This window comes from Daldinia caldariorum (assembly GCF_022478825.1).
Source record: "Daldinia caldariorum strain CBS 122874 unplaced genomic scaffold F4812scaffold_7, whole genome shotgun sequence".
NCBI classification, from domain to species: domain Eukaryota; kingdom Fungi; phylum Ascomycota; class Sordariomycetes; order Xylariales; family Hypoxylaceae; genus Daldinia; species Daldinia caldariorum.
The window spans coordinates 423,465-439,786 of NW_025953043.1; the positions used below are offsets into that span (position 1 = coordinate 423,465).

The 16,322-nt window shown below is 50.3% G+C and overlaps 5 protein-coding genes across 5 annotated transcripts; 3 read left to right on the forward strand and 2 right to left on the reverse strand.

Moving 5' to 3' along the window:
* Window positions 1-121: 121 nt before the first annotated feature.
* On the reverse strand, window positions 122-1,375 carry F4812DRAFT_426128 (S-adenosyl-L-methionine-dependent methyltransferase). The gene has a single exon (XM_047933986.1). The coding sequence runs from the start codon at window positions 1,249-1,251 to the stop codon at window positions 400-402; it is 852 nt and encodes a 283-aa protein (XP_047790587.1). The 5' UTR covers window positions 1,252-1,375; the 3' UTR covers window positions 122-399.
* A 315-nt stretch (window positions 1,376-1,690) lies between these two features.
* On the forward strand, window positions 1,691-3,536 carry F4812DRAFT_458707 (peptidase M16 inactive domain-containing protein; the record flags this gene model as incomplete). The annotated part of the gene is made up of 2 exons (XM_047937401.1): window positions 1,691-1,816; window positions 1,920-3,536. 2 exons carry the CDS (start codon window positions 1,691-1,693, stop codon window positions 3,534-3,536), a joined length of 1,743 nt encoding a protein of 580 aa, XP_047790588.1.
* A 1,179-nt stretch (window positions 3,537-4,715) lies between these two features.
* On the forward strand, window positions 4,716-6,980 carry F4812DRAFT_470897 (uncharacterized protein). The gene has a single exon (XM_047939030.1). The coding sequence runs from the start codon at window positions 4,950-4,952 to the stop codon at window positions 6,534-6,536; it is 1,587 nt and encodes a 528-aa protein (XP_047790589.1). The 5' UTR covers window positions 4,716-4,949; the 3' UTR covers window positions 6,537-6,980.
* Window positions 6,981-7,484: 504 nt separating this feature from the next.
* Window positions 7,485-10,657, reverse strand: F4812DRAFT_450921 (NAD-specific glutamate dehydrogenase; the record flags this gene model as incomplete). Its single annotated transcript, XM_047936148.1, has 2 exons — window positions 7,485-10,405; window positions 10,459-10,657. 2 exons carry the CDS (start codon window positions 10,655-10,657, stop codon window positions 7,485-7,487), a joined length of 3,120 nt encoding a protein of 1,039 aa, XP_047790590.1.
* A 1,583-nt stretch (window positions 10,658-12,240) lies between these two features.
* Window positions 12,241-12,797, forward strand: F4812DRAFT_360738 (uncharacterized protein). Its single transcript, XM_047931837.1, has one exon. It carries the CDS (start codon window positions 12,371-12,373, stop codon window positions 12,671-12,673), a length of 303 nt encoding a protein of 100 aa, XP_047790591.1. The 5' UTR covers window positions 12,241-12,370; the 3' UTR covers window positions 12,674-12,797.
* The last annotated feature ends 3,525 nt before the right edge of the window (window positions 12,798-16,322 follow it).

Here is a 16,322-nt window from a genome sequence, read left to right on the forward strand (position 1 = left end):
CACGCACACACAATCGTCAATGCATTTTTGGGGGGTTTGTGTCCTACCCGGCTTTGAGGCCCGTGGGATTTGAAAGCTACACAAACTTCTATAGAAGGGCTTCAAGCCAAGAACACCAGATGGTGGTCTTCGAAAAAAACAAAACAAAAAACGTCCTTGGAAGTTGCCCGATATGTGTATGATAAAAGACGAAAAAAAGAACATGAGCAGTTTAATAGATCTCAAGTCAAACATGCCTACGGTGACGTTCTCTTCTAGCCTTCTATTTGTACTTTCTCTACCCCGGGGTATCTTTTCTAGCTTTAATCAATGCCCTCTACTCCTATACGTACGTGATGTCTATAGTTAATCGGACCAGCCCGTGTTATGTTTTCTTTTCTTTTTTCTTTTTCTTTTTCTCTAGGTATCCCTAACTTTCCTAAAACATAAACTACTAATTGTCTGCCCCTTTACGCCGCCGAAGCTAAAGCTAGGATACTCGACCCTACCGACAAGATCGAACCGCCAACCCTTGGCCTCTTCTTCTTCCTCCTCGCCGTCCTTCCTCGCACCTTCGAACCAGCTTCTCAGCTCCTCCTCGGTCCAGTTGCAGCTCGTGACGAGGAACAGGCCCCCGTTGTCGCGCACGAGGGGCGCCACCCGCGCCCGGTAGGACTCGCTCGCGCGCCGCCCCGTCGCCGGGTCCGTCTCCGGCGACAGCGATATCGCGTCGAAGGTCCCCTTGTCGAGCACCACGTCCCAGCCGTGCGGTTGGCGCGCGCCGGCTAGGAGCGCGGAGGCGGGCGTGCGCAGGATGTCGTGCTCGAGGAACTCGACCGGAGGTTCTCTTGCTGGTTGTGATTCCGTTGCGTCTGCGTCTGCGTCCGGGTAGGAGTTGGAATTGGAGTTGGAGTTATGGTCTTGGGACCGCGACCGGGATTCGGCTATGCGCCGCGCGAACTCGACGCTCTGCCGCGAGTAGTCCACGCCGAGCATGCGGCCGCGCCAGCCGGCGTCGCGGAGGCCGAAGAGGAGGGAGCCGTTCCCGGTGCCGAGGTCGAGGAAGGAGGTGGTTTCTTCGGAGAGGAGCTGCTGCTCCTGCTGCTCGGCGAGGAAGTCTATGAGCTTGGCCTCGGCGTCGGAGTCGTCGAACCAGACGGTGCCGGTGTCGGCGGGGTTGTGGGCGTGGTTGGAGATCTCGGCCGCGTACAGGTTGTCCCAGTATTCCTTGGTGCCCAGCTCCGAGGGCTCGAGGTGCGTTGGCTTGGACATTGTTTATACGTCGTTGATCGTTTTAATTTTTAATTACTATGATGAGATATGTATGAGGTAGGCTGGTACTATATATAGAAGTACATAGGTACAATCCGCGCAATAACTTCGACGACTTTTACCAAGGTGGGAGGGTTTGAACTTTGAAGGAGGGGCAGACGGCAGAATCGTATTGTTACGAGATTGGTAGGCGGTCTCGATAAGATAAGATGTACTTTACCTAGGTACCTAGCATGCCCGAGAAGTCGAGTAGAGAGAAGGTACGGACTGAAAAAAAAAATACATGTATGTAAGCATCCCCCCCCCCCGATAAGCGATAAGGGAATTGCTCACCTAAACTTTTCTTATCGTTACAGCCGAAAGGCAAAAGACGAATCTCTCTCTTTCTCCATTCGGTTTCCGTGAAAAACATCTGTCGCCAATTTCCCATGTCCTCAGCATGTTTCGCGCTTGCTCGTCTAGATCTTTAAACAGAGGTCTTACCTCTTCTGCGCGAACATGCTCTAGGGCATTAAGACCGCTTCAGACTCGCACGCTCGCCAGTGTGAACGTGCCAAGGCCAAAGGTGCGTTGACAAATCCGGACGATGAGATGATGCCTTTATCATTAGATTTGCAAATTTGTACATATGGATATTAAATAAAATGTATATTAACAACGTAAGCCAGGAACCGACGGAGCTCGATCAGATAACAAGGTTACCGAATGGAGTTCGAGTAGCTTCGGAAGCCCTCCCCGGGTCTTTCTCCGGTGTTGGCGTATATATCGAGGGCGGCTCGAGATTCGAGAATAATTACTTGAGCGGGGTGAGCCACATCGTCGATCGACTGGCCTTTCATTCCACAGAGAACAAGACCCCAGAACAAATACAAGAGACGGTCGAATCGCTAGGAGGAAACGTACAATGCGTATCCTCTCGAGAATCCATCATGTACCAGGCTGCCACCTTTAACTCGGCTATCCCAACGGCGACGGAACTACTTGCGGATACGATACGCTTTCCCCGAATCACGGATGAAGAGGTTGCCGGAGAGTTGATGACGGCCGAGTACGAGATCAATGAGATCTGGAAGAAACCCGAACTTATTCTACCCGAGCTGGTACACATGGCCGCTTTTAAGGGCAATACCCTCGGCAACCCTCTATTATGTCCTAGGGAACGGATACCCGAAATCGACAGGTCGGTAATTAAAACGTATAGAAATACTTTCTATCGTCCCGAGAGGACCGTTGTAGCCTTTGCCGGCGTCCCTCATTCCGAGGCGGTGCAACTAGCTTCCGAGTTCTTCGGAGATATGCAAGCTCACGGGCAACCTCTTTTGTCTCGGACGGGGTCGGAAACATCTATAGATTCCTCCTCCTCCTCGTCGGATAATACCGACGCTTCAGCTTCTTCCCTCTTCTCATCCTCGTCTTCCTCGTCACAATCATCTAGTATAATGTCTAAGTTACCCCTATTTAAAAACATCTCCACTTCCGCAAGCCGCAACGCATCCATGTCCACCTCTCCGGTCATCGCGCCAACCCTGGAAGAGCTTACCATGCCTTCGCATTACACCGGGGGTTTCGTCGCTCTCCCACCGCAACCCCCTTCCCCCAATCCTAACCTACCCGTTTTCACTCATATCCATCTTGCCTTCGAGGGATTGCCTATCGCATCGGACGATATCTACGCGTTGGCGACGCTCAACACGCTTCTCGGCGGCGGCGGTTCCTTTTCCGCCGGCGGACCCGGGAAGGGCATGTATTCAAGACTATATACTAATGTACTTAACCAACACGCATGGGTAGAATCTTGTATAGCTTTCAACCATTCCTACACGGATTCCGGCTTGTTCGGCATCTCTGCTCAATGCGTCCCCGGCCGCACCCAACAGATGCTCGACGTCATGTGCCAAGAATTGAGGGCGCTTACCGTGGACACCGGCTTTGCCGCCCTCGGCCATGTCGAAGTTAACCGCGCCAAGAACCAACTACGTTCCAGCCTGCTGATGAACTTGGAGAGCCGAATGGTTGAGCTGGAAGACCTGGGCAGGCAAGTCCAAGTACACGGTCGCAAAGTACCGGTTCAGGAGATGTGCCGAAAGATCGAGAGCCTTACGATCAGCGACCTACGCCGGGTAGCGAAGCAGGTCGTAGGGGGGTTGGTACAAAATAACGGTAAGGGAAGCGGTGCTCCGACCGTGGTGTTACAAGAGGCCCAGCACCCGTTTATGTCCGGAAAGCAGATGTCGTGGGAAGAGATACAAGACAGGATATACAAATGGGGCCTGGGTAGAAGGTAGAAGGCAAAACGAAACGGTTTAAAAGAAATCGGTCATATTTGACAGCAGCAAGGTTTCTCCTAGAAGTCACTCAGGGCGCCGGTCTTGGGGGGTATACTATACGGCTAAGTCGAATACCTGGTTCCCTGAAGGTTCTCGCTTCGAGCGAGGTAGTCCTTCAGTGTACAAAATGATGTATGTATATTAGCGATGACAAAGCCTTCGGATTCTGTACGATGATGTAGATGAGACAATGATCTCAAAACATACCCCGATCAATCGAGGCATTTCCAACCTCTTACGTTCTAGAATGGAGGTACGAGTGCATCATTCACAAGGAACTACGAATTGGGGTAGCAATCACTAAAAGAAAAAAGAAAAAGGAAAATAGAAAAAAAAAAAGAAACGCCGCGTAAGCTCTTGGTGTTAACGAAGACGAAGCGTAATCTCACGTCCTACGCCGGGTCTCGACAACGGGTCGGGTATATTAGCAGGAATCGGGAAATGAGTGTATCCAGAGCAGGTAGGACAGATAGACGGACGGGCAGACGGAGAGAGAGATACACTGGGCTCGAGTTCGCGAGCCTGGTGTGGATTACACAGCTCGACCATTTACATACGATGACCACGCCATAAGCTTTCGCCTTACTATCGCCTTGGGACAATCGTGTACAGGCAAACAAGGCCGATGATTGCTGCTTCTAATACACATACACGCCGACGTACGTTTTTAGTATGATGTGGTCTATAGTCTCCCTAAGGTATGATCATACCTTACCTAGGGACCTGGAAATGAAGGATGGGAAGGATGAGAGGTAGCACGGCTGTTCGCGAAGTCGTAAACGCAAGGCACAAGGACGGGCACACGCACGCACACACGCACCCGCACCGCCTGATCTCGGCTCTTGGGGTCGTGGCACCGGGTCCGTTATATGGCGTAATCTGTGCCCGCTCTCTCTCCCGCCGTTGCTCTGGCTAGCCTGGGCTGGGCTGGGCTGGTTGGGGTACCCACCTACGTCCTAACCTTAGGCAGCGAATCCGGCGTAGGCGAATGTACCTGCGGTTTTGATATATTACGTCCGTAGTGCCGGTGGTGGTGGTAGGTTTAAATAACTGGGATGGGATTTCCCATCGTTATGCGTTTACGACTTCTACATTTCCTGGGCGGTCTTTGTTTTAGCCAGCCTCCCCCCTGTTCATGTTCGCGAGCTGTTGGATTCTTCTTCGTGTCGTTTTATACCAACAACTAGCAGCACGGGTTTTTTTCTAACTACCTAACCTAACCTACCTAGGTCCCTAGCAAAAAATACCTACCTACTTACCATCCTCGTACTCGTGCGCCTCGTCTAATCCCGGACCACGAGCAAAAAAGGAAAAAAAAATTCTCCCCCCTTTCCTATACATACCGCCATCGTTCATCGCTCATCGTCCATCATGACGGCCATCACCAAAACGACCCGCGGCCCAGACGGTTCGCAATCGACCCTGACGTACCATCTGCCCCCGCAAACCACGCCCTTCGCCCCCCCGCCGCAACAACAACAACAACAAGGCGCCACCAGCATCACCACCATGCCCCCCTCGTGCTCCCTGTCCGTCTTCTGCCGCGGCCTCTCGTACTACGTGTACTCGCTCAACACGGCGGCGCGCGACGCGCACCCGCTCGCGGGGCAGCGGTGTCTCGCGGTGCAGGAGCTGGCTGCGTCGACGGAGGCGGGGGGAGGGGCGGGGGCAGGGAGATGGAACGGGGCAGGGAAAGGTACAAGGGTAGAGGATGGGAATTGGGATGGAGGAGATGGGGATGTGGCAAAGCGCGTGGGGTACAACGAGGACTGCTGGCCGGAGAATTACTTCGCGCTGTTCGACAACGAGTGGGGCGAGCTGAACGGCGCGCCGCGGAGCGGCAACGAGGGGAGCGCGTCGACCGCGGCGTTCCCCGGGGACAGGTGTCTTGCGGGGTGGACGGTGGCGTGCACGACTACGATTACGGCGGGGGATGGGGGTGGGAGGGATAGGGGTAGGGGTAGGGGTATGCGTGGGGACGTGGGTGTGGGTGTAGGTTGGGGGAAGAATAGGAATGGAAGTGAGAATGGAAACAGGAATGGGGCCGCGGATGGAAACGAGAGAAATGGGAGTTTCCAAGCGGTAGGGGTAGGGGTAGGGGAAGAAGAAGACGTGGAATTATACCCGCAAGCCTGGTGCTGCCCGCCCGGCCAATGGACCTGCGCGACGGCGACCGCCGACGGCGACAGGCAGGCGCCGCAGCGGCTGTGCCAGAGCTACCTGACGGGGTCAGCGCCCACCCCGATCTGGATGTACTGGGACCCGGCGTTCGACACCGTGGTCCCCGACGGCTCCACGTCCAGCCCCTTCGAGGCGTACACCTGGACCGCGGACGTGCCCGCCGAGTCCGACCCGGCGCTCGCGGCGACGGTTTTTCGGAAGGTATTTCCGCTTGTGCTGGGCAGTGGTGGTGGTGGTAGTGATAGTAATGCCGGGACTGGAACTGGGACTGGGAATCCGGGTCTGGGAGCTGATAGTAGCAGTAGTGACGGCGGTGGCGGTGATAGTAGTAGTGATAGTGATAAGGTGACGGAGGAACCGCCAACTATCACGGTCACGCGGGTCATTACGCTGGACCCTATGCCCCAAACGACCAGCAGCTTCGCTATGGCGGAGCGGAATAGGAGATGGGGAATAGAATCCGAATCCAGCACCGGGACGGGACCGTTACCCCCACCAGTACTATCATCATTACCATCATCACCACCTGGAAAACACGTGCTGACGCCTCGGTGTCTGGCATCCGTCTTGCTGGGTGCCGCTTTCTTAACAGCGGTTATCTCGTTCGTCGGATTCGCGTTGCTGTACCGTCTGAGAAGGAGGAACAGCAGGAGGAAGGGGTATCGCGTTGTTTCTTCTGCTATTCCTCCCGCTGCCAAGGCTCCTCTTGAGGAGAATGGAAAATTCGACGTAGGGGATTTGCTCCAGCCTCGGGAGTCGGAGTCGAAGATTATTTGACGACGGGCGCTAGGGTCTAAATTGCGAGCATGGAGTTTATACGATAAGCACCTAGGTATTTATTTATTTGTGAGGTTAGGTTAGGTTGTGTTTGAATATCTCGGTGATGTTTTCACTGAGGCCATTGCTACGTGTTAGGTTAGGTACCTCCTATCTTTTTTTTCTTTACTTTCTTTTTTTTTCAATATTCTAGCTCTGCTGCTTTCTCATAATTCTAATATTCCAGTCCCGTCTATTTATTAGCTACCTCACAACGAGTGGACAATCTGTAGGATCGTTTCAGCCTATCGATTCTCCGCTCCGACCTCGACAGAGCCAGAAAAAAAGAATAACTTACTAGAAAATTTAACCCCCATGTCTACTTCGTCGCATATTTCCATAGCCGGCCCTTTATATTCACCAAATCGATCAACGGAGCAATAGCAAAACTGTAGCAGTATAAGAAAAACCTCATCTCTAAAGGCCTTTTTTATCGTAGCTTGTAGCTTATATAGGCGCTACCACGACCTATCTATAAAAAAGACGCTGCTTCTTCCCACCCAAACTCCACGTATGTAGCAGTCAAAGCAAAAAAAAAAAAAAAAAGAAACTCGAGAATAATTCATAAGTCATGAATCCTGCCCTTCTTTTTTTTCGGTTCGAATACGCGTTTTAAAACTTGCTTGCTTTACGAAAATCTGGCACTGCTGTCTTATTTTATAATAAGAAAAGGACGTCTTTCATGGGTAATTATTAGGTACCACCACCGCCGTTTAAGAAAAAAAGCTTTCAAGCCCCCTTTTTATAATTCGTTCCTATCCCCTCTCTCCCTCCTTTTTTTTCTTGCCGGCAAATATGCAGATGTATGTCATCATCAATCATTGGATATTAGCCATCCTCTTAGACATGCTATGGAAAGATAAGTATGTTAGTTTAGACACTCCTGGTTCAAAAATCGATGGGAAAAACTTACAAATCGTAGAAAGCGAATTGGCTAGGGTTGCTACCGAACTCGTACACGAAGCGGGAAGCGAGGTAGCTTCCGAAGATGGCGCGGAGATACGAGTCCGGCACGCGTGCGATAATGGTCTCCAGACCGATCTTGTCGAGCAGCAGCTTGGGGAGGGCGTCCGCGAGGACGGACCTGCGGATCTTGGGGTTCTCCCAGAGGTCCGACTTCTGGAGCTCTTCGTCGAGGGTCGTGATGGCGACGGAGAGCGAGTCGGAGAGCACGGATCGCGGCACGCCGGTCTGCTCGTGCTCCCGCCAGATGGCCTCAAATTCGAGGCGCGCGTTCTCGCAGATCGTGGCTTGCACCTGCTTGACGTACGCCTTGTAGAACTCGGGCGCCTCGCCGTTCGCGTTGTGGCACATGTTCTCGACGAAACCCTGGTCGTCGAAGCTCAGCGCGGCGAGGACTTCTAGAGACGACGAGGTCACACCACCCTTGTTGGCGGATGCGTCCTTGAAAAGAATGCAGCCTGCATCCTCGAGACGTAGCTTAGCATCTTGGGTGATGAACAGGTTGGCTCCTTCAACGACGTAAGGAATCGTCGTCTTGCCATCCTTAATCAACTTGGAGACCGTAGAGAGGTCGATCGACTCGGGACGACCACCACAAGGAACGAAGACGTCCGTCAGACCGCTATCTCTGAGATGGAAGAAGTTCCGGAAGGGGGTGCCGTTGGGAACAAATTCGCCGGTCGGCAACGTGACGTTGCTGTCATCGCACAGGACTCTATAACCATCCTTAGACAGCTTAGAAAGATCGAAATGCGAGATCATGACACGCGCCTTGGCCAAGCGGATGAGCTCGTCCTTGTCGATACCGTTGGGGTCCACGAGCACGCCAGAGCCGTCGACGATAGCCGTGTATTTCTCGTTGCTCAGAAGAATTTCGTTGCTGCCAAGGTCTCCGTCCGGTCCTCCGGTCTGCATCTTCTTCACCTCGGAAGGGTCCAAGTTCAGTTTCCGGTAGATACCCTTGACGTACTCGCGGACGGACAGCGTCGTCATGCCGTACTCGTCGTGGGGGATACCGCCAAGCTTAGGCGATTTGCCAGTGAAGAAGGACTTCCACCACGGCGCGCCTCGGGCGCGAGCGTGTTCGGTAGCCCAGTCGACAAGGTCTGCGGTGTTCTCGTCAGGACCCATGAAGAGAATCTCCTCCTTGTTATATAGGTCTACAATGGGGTTCTTGATGCCAGGGGTCTGAGCGGGGAGGAGAAGATCCAAGATACTATCAATGTACTTCTCAAAAGCCTCCCGAGCACGATCCTGCTGCTTGGCATCAAGGAGAACCACACCTTTCGAGCCGCCTTCGGGGATATCCTTGTTCTTCCGCTGCTGTGTGCTGGCGAGGGCATAGTTTTCGTCGAAGAGGCTCCTGGCATTTATGCTGTATGCCTCCTTGCTGCGGGACTTGACGATTCGGATACCGCCTCGGGCGACATCCTTGAACCGCAGATGAAAGCCGCGGGCTTCAGCGCTAATCACGAGGAACATTCCGTACAGACGTCGGGGGTATTCGATCTCCGGCAGGAAGGATGGGTCGAGACGGAAACTGAGGGCTACTTTCGTAGGAGTAAAGTAATTGGTCTTCAAGACAGCATTATTGAAAATCCGGAAGGCCGTCATTACCATCTCCTGGTGCTCATTAGACACTTCTCGAGTAATAGCCTCCTTAAGCTTAGCATCCGAGAGCACCTCCACGGCGGGCGTCGGCGCGATTATGCTCTTTTCAAAACCGGGACCAACACTCAGGTGAACGCTGGCAAATGCGGCGTACAACAGACGGACTAGATTGGGGTAGGACGAGATGATTTCGAGGATGTAATCCGGAGTGAACGTCTCCGTACGAAGACGTCGTTTTAATTTGGACAAGATCTCCACGTGTGCCGGGTTCTTGGAATCTAAGGCTTGCTTGATAGACACGTACTCCGTGCCGAGACGGTTGAGGAAGTGCTGAACAAACACCCACACGCAGTGGCCGTAGACGGTCTCCTGCAGACTCAGCGCGCCAGAGGCAAACAAGAAATGGAATTTGTTCTGGGGTAAGCAGTACAGGAGAGAAATCTCCTTGGTGATCTGATGGATCGACTGCTCGATCGGCATGGGCTTGGTATCAAGGTTCGTCGCCGGCTTGAGGTAGATACTCATGACTGTGATGCCATTGGAGAACTGCTCTACATACTTCCTGGTGCTTGTGACACCGTAGTAGTGGTAGAGATCGCTCATGGCGCTGAAAATACCCCTCGCAGTGCGAGAGCGGAAAGCCATGACGAGACGTTTCTCCTCCGAGCCCTCGATATCGAACACCTCGATGACAGGACCAGTCCTGGCAACGGCGAGTTTGATGATATCATCATAAATCTGCTTGGTGTTCTTGGTCGCTTTCGTCAGGAACATACGATCGCTGATGATCTCAAGGCGCGTCTCGCCAGGTTCTGGGTTCGGATCTACGAATTGGCACTGATATACGAAATAGCATCGTAGAGAGGCCTTAGATGAAGGGTCGTTTGCTATGGTGCCAGGAGAGCGGAACGTCTCAACCCTGAACCGCTTGTTGGGGTCCACGTTGTCTAGATACTTGGCCTCGAGTCTATTTTCGAAGCGTGGACCGTGTAACGAACTCTTACCGGCTTCGCTAGTGTCGATATAGATGGCGTGGTCGGTAGCTTCCATGTCTAAGCGGATTTCTTCACGCTTGTCCACGCGGGCGTACGCCGCAACCTTGGCAGCGTACATGGAGGTGATGTGGGTCGCGATGACATCGGCACTCTCCATCTGGAAGTAGACATCGTCGATACCTAGCTCGTTGTAGAACCATGAGACTTGCTCATCGAGATGTGACTCGGGAATCCATCCTTGCTTGAGGATGATGTTCTTGACTATTAACTCGTTAGAGACATGAATAGCATCGTGGATATCATCATCTACTGACCTTGCTCTATCTGCTCATCGCGTCCCTTAAACTCGGGCGCGATGTATCCCACGGTAGCAGAACGGAGGACCCTATGTCCGTTGCCACCTAGCGTACCCAGGGGTACCGAGAAATGGGTGGGCTGGGGGGAGGGGTGCCGTGAAACTTGATCAGAACCCTGAACCTTGCCCAGCAGCTTGTTGGCTGGATTAGTCGTCATGATCTGTGTTTTAGGTTCTGAAACCTCCAACGGATCTGAGTACTGAGGAAACCTATCCAGGGGTAGGTCAGTCGTCTGAAGAGTCAACATCTTGACCACCATGTCGGAGACAAGAAACCAAGAGGCTTATGGACTCGGGAGGGGAAAAGATGAAAGATGACGGGGCACTGGAAGACTTTACGTCCACCATAAAACGGGATATGATAGAAACAAAATAACTGAGCAGATCGGAGGGGAAAAGATGGGTCTCTTATATAGAATTTAAAGTTCAAGGGTAGAGCAGAAGGCGTCATTGCCGCATACAATGACAATCCCCTTTTTCATATAGGGGGACTACCCCAAAGATCGACACCGAGGTACGATGAGCAAATAAGTGTCAACAAGTGACAATTTGCAATTACTGTGGTACGATGAGACAGAGGAAACGGGTTCGGTAGTTTTCAGCTCTCATATTGGACCTCGACAAGGGGGTTGGCGGCAGAGCACAGGCAGGTCAAATGAGGTCAATCGAAGCCAATATTGGGATATGAAAACACGAATGCCGCTATCGTATCTCGGATCGTACCGACCAAAAAATAACATGGAGTCAACCTCACCGCTGGATGCTTCAGGCAGCGTTGAGTTAAGTCGAACGGCCATGCTCCTGACAAGGAAACTAATAACATGGGAGGTACCTATATAATAACACATACAGGCTGAACAATAAAAAAAGACGTACCGACAAAACCGTCAAGAAGGTTGCTCTGGGACGGCTCCACAAATAGATCAACAAGAAGCTTGGTCAACTTAAAGAGTGAAGCGCAAGATCTGCCTTCGGATGTTAGTTAGAGTTGTAGATACAGATGGTGGGTTAGAGAGGTATGTGTATAAGGTCCTGCGGTACAATACAATGCTACTATGTACGGCAAATACATTACCAGGTAGGTACATAGTAGAGAGACAACAGCCAACCTTCGGAGGTGTGTGGTCCAACTAGGTAGCTGATTGGCTGGAGGGGGGAATGGGCCACTGGAATGGGAAGTGGTACCTTAATCAAGATGATGCAAGCAAGCAAAAGCAACCTCGACGCTTCAAGGTTTTTTTCTCTTTCTGCTTTGACAGACTTGGCAACAGTGCTGTAACGAGGCTTAAATTTAAAGTTCCTCGATCGTTATGATACGATATTGCCGTAGATGGTTCCACGTTCCCGGAGATATAGAAAAGACTATATTGGGTTTAGGCTGGAGGCGTGTATTAAAAAGGGCACGTAAATAAACAGCTGGTGCTGATGACGAAGCCGAACCTGAAGCTGATATGTATTAAACACGATGACGGTGGGTAGATGTAAGAGATAATGATGGGGATGGGACGGGGTAGAAGACTGGACTAAGATGATAGGGAGGAGATAGATGATAGGGGATTCCGGGTAGTCGAATCCGCAAAAGATAAGGAAATTATAATAATAGCAAAAACCGTAATAACAGCAATTGGCAATGACAGCTCGATGAGAGACCACCTGAGTAAGTAAGGTAATAACGTAAAAGTCTTTTGTAAAGATTCAGACCCAATTTGTTGTTTCGTCCATAGCCAAAGCAAATTGATAACTATCGTGAAGTCGGGTTTAAGAAGGGGAACCACCAGGTTCTTATATATTGTACCGTTTAAAAAACTAGGAAGACAAAAACCGTCAGCAACTATTACACATTATACACTAGAAACACGTTTTCAGCAGCGATGCGTGATGCGTGGTGCACTAGGTCTCTCAGTCTGTGTGTATTGTACCTATTGTACAAGCAGACAAGGTACGCTGTACAGTACAAACTGAACAATACAATACAATACTGTTCGAAGAACAGGTTGCGAGTCGCCTTAATCCTTGTCAGTTTAACAAGCTTCCATAGGTACCTAACAGCTAGCAGCGCCAGGGATTCCCGGGGAAATGTACATACAATACTGTTCTCGAAATCTAAGGGTACCTTATCGACTTGGTATTCCCCCGTACAACCTGTACCATCCGTACTAAAAAAAAAAAATTAGTATTGAAAACCAGTGGAAGAATCCCAATCGAAGAATTCTTTCATCACGGTGAACCCAAATGGAACAAAAGCGACAAGCTAACAATGCAGCTAACTGGAACGGGCGGAGCGTCCCCCTCTCATTGGTCTAATGATTTGGGTACCTGAAAATCTGTATAGTCGGAAGTACCGGGTTAACTAGAGTTGTATGCCGATGGTACTTGGATCCTGGCGGTGACAACGGGTTACCCGCAACCAAGGGAATAGCCATGCGGCGAGCATCCAGAACCTCGTTGGAAAAACAACTTCAGCATCACATGTCGTCTCGGACCGGGGTTTGGTGGATCGTGATGGATCTAACTAGTATGCGATCCAACGGTCTGAGGTGTTTTCCTTTTTTTTTTCTCCTCTCCTTCTTTTATTACAAACTTAGACGAAGCCTAGGGGATTATGGATCGTAACAAGTACCGACGGCTATTCGAGGGACATGACCTCGGGAGGATTTTTAGTAAACATCTAGGCCACGAGGTACCTTTTTTGAACTTTCCGGGGTCATCTTAGTAGATACTCGGTATACTCGGTATACATTTCGTTGGTACCTCACCACAAACCCATCCGCCTCAGGCGAGAATAATAATAATAATAACAGCAAGAGTAAGCTCTCGTTCTAGGTTAGGTAATTACCTACATTACCAACATGAATGGTAATGTGATCTTCTCCGGATAGGCAAGTACCTAAGGTAAGGTAATATGCAAATCATTTGTTTGAGCGGAGTGACAACCCTTGGGATCTGGCTTTGCGTATGTTGATCCCCGTCTATCAATCGCCAGTTCTCTCACCTCTCTTTTCTCTGTTCTCCCCATCTCTTTGACCCCTAACCCGCTACGAGTGAGATGCTACAAAATAGAACGAATCATATTAATATTCTTCAATAAGGGATACCATTTTAAGTCCATGTGGTCTTTAGGTAATAAACAGCGGCTCATCGCGTTAGGCTTGCGCATCAATAACCTGGGGATTTGAATAAGAGGTGTGTCTTTTACCGCCTCTTACATAGGAGGGCCTTAATTGGAGATCTGTGGCGCAACCGCTATATCCAATGACCTAATGGGTGTTGCAATACCTATCGCTATCGAGTTAAGGAATGATGAGACACCGAAGAGATGGAATTGGCTCTCGATGCTTCGGGAAGCCAAAGGGAGAAGGGGTGAAGAGAGAAAAAAAAATGATAATTGGAAAAATTCGAAATGGCTTATGATCAATTGGAAAGGCGGGACGGGACACTCTGAACACCCTGAACGACCTAGCTGTGAAATTCGCTAGGTCTACGCGTATCAGGTGGCAGGTGGACCTAAGGTACCTATATTTCCAGGTAGATACCTCACTAATACTTTACAGTTACAGGTAAAGGTACTGTAAAAGGCAGGTACCTAATGTACTGTACATGACGATACTTCGTACGTAAGTCAAAAATACCTAGGTACTTAGCCTAGGTACCTAACTTAGCATTAAAGGGCCTTAGGTACCGGCTCCTAGGTAGCATATCCCCCATAAGGAATAGCGCTAATAGCCCCGGGCTCTGCACCTCTCGGGTGACTTGGCTGCTTGGGTATAGAATCCACCTGCCCCGCGATTTCGACGGTGTTCACGGTGTCATCCAGGAACCGCACACGTAAAAGTACTGCGATTCTGATTTTCTATTACCCCCATATTACTTGATAGCAGCGTCTATCCAGCCCAATCGAGCAGCACGAGGTCAGCCGATTTGACGCCAGGCGATTCTAACGGTCTCGTGATAGCTCAACAATTCCAACAATCCTCTCTCTTGGCCTGGCCGGTGCATATAGACGGTCCCAGGGTTCGACTTATTATTACTAAACTTGTCGTGAGATCAGTGGTCGAGCAGTCCAGTTAGGTAACTCCATCATCTCCTTGGGTGTAAGGGGGTTCTCTCACTTTTTTCTTTCATGGCGACATATGGTCCGGAAACAACGTCATGGGAACCGGTAGAGCATCTCGAAACGAAAACATAGTCTCCTTTTTTTTTTTTGCTATTATGTATTGCGGAGCCCAAGTGGAACAGGACAGCTACTCGTCTTTACACTATGTACATACTCCTGCCTAGGTGACACTGCAGGGACAATCATCTACTGCCATCGTCGGATTCCAGGATAGGGAGTTGTGTGTTCAGCGTTCGTTCGTTCGTTTTCGACTTAACGTGAGTAGCATTATGCCGGCACCTTTTGCCGCAATTCCCAAGGATGGTAGCTCTAAGACGGGGAGCTTAAGTGGTACTGCTTAGGTTAGGCACTTTACTGGTTCGTTCTTGGTCAATGGTCATCTATTGCTTCGTGGCAATCTCGATAGGAGAAGAAAAAGGGGAAAAGAATTATCGACAACAAAAAAAAGTTACAATACGGTAAAAGGTCCCACAAGAACCGCAAGAGATACGTATGTACACTGGTGTAAGACGGAGAGCAACAGTTAATTGGGGGTTTACGCAGCGTCTATCGATCGATAAATACGGTCCGGGACACACACAAGGCTATTTTTAAATTCTTCCACGTTTTCGCCCTGTAACAGCTGTAGCAGCCGTAGCTGGAAGAGATGTGAGAGATGTAGCCTCCTATCAACGACAGCACTCATATCAAAACTGGAGTTCTACGTATTGCGTACCGCATACGCACTCTATGTACTAACCTGGCTAACATCCCCTACCTCTGGATCGTAGATAAGCACCGCCACGAGTGTGGAGTTGTGAAACGGCCAGCCATCAACAATACGAGAGATGACATAACATCTAGACCTTCTCAGCCCTTTTTTTTCCCCCTACTTCTTCATACGGACATTTCAAGTACAAACTACAGAAGAAGCTTCTTCCGTTCCATCATCATAGATACGATCTCACGGTATGATCCGAGGGGTGCGCATATGCATTGCCTCTCCGTTCGGCTCAGGGGGGGTTCGGAAGTTAGATCCAAACATTGATTTAATCATATGTACCAAGACAAAGCCAGAGCCGAATAAGCCACAGAGAGCAGCAGGTCGACCGTCGACGCATGTGGCATTGGTTACCGAATCATCAATGATACATATTAATCCAGGGACGGCCCGTAGGAGAACATGCAAATAATTACAGGCTTCGGTTAGAACCGCTCTACCGGTGTTTATCCTGAGCGACCTACCTACACAAAGGAAAAGATGCGACGCCGTATCCGCCAGCGTTGGATTTGCCGATGGGCAATGGAGAGAGGCCACGCAATGCGAAGCGGTAAATTGCAAATTGTTGATTGCGATCTTGCAATTACTACAGAAACGACTGGCGGAGTTCGTATTAACCATTTATATATCTAGCCGTAACGTCGTTTTCGAGATTCTTCTTTCGGCTTTCCGTTTGAAAAGGGAGATGAAAGAGAAAGAGGCAAAAAAAGCCAAGCCGTTGTTGCATTGCAGCGTCGATCAAAACAGCAAATTGATACCTTCAATTAATGATTGAATGATACCTTCTTCATGCTTCGCTATATTCCTTCATATTCCCTCATGCCGAAAGGTAATATATTTGATCTACCCCAGAAAGCTTGACGAAGCTTGTTAGCCAATTCGTACTACCCGAGACTATATAATGTATGGACACGTTGCGGGTAATTTACAATAATATCCAGGGCTGCCA

Excerpts from the sequence above, each read along its gene's own strand:
- F4812DRAFT_426128 (XM_047933986.1), bottom strand. The coding sequence starts at position 1,251 with ATGTCCAAGCCAACGCACCTCGAGCCCTCGGAGCTGGGCACCAAGGAA.
- F4812DRAFT_470897 (XM_047939030.1), top strand. The coding sequence starts at position 4,950 with ATGACGGCCATCACCAAAACGACCCGCGGCCCAGACGGTTCGCAATCG.
- F4812DRAFT_360738 (XM_047931837.1), top strand. The coding sequence starts at position 12,371 with ATGCGTGATGCGTGGTGCACTAGGTCTCTCAGTCTGTGTGTATTGTAC.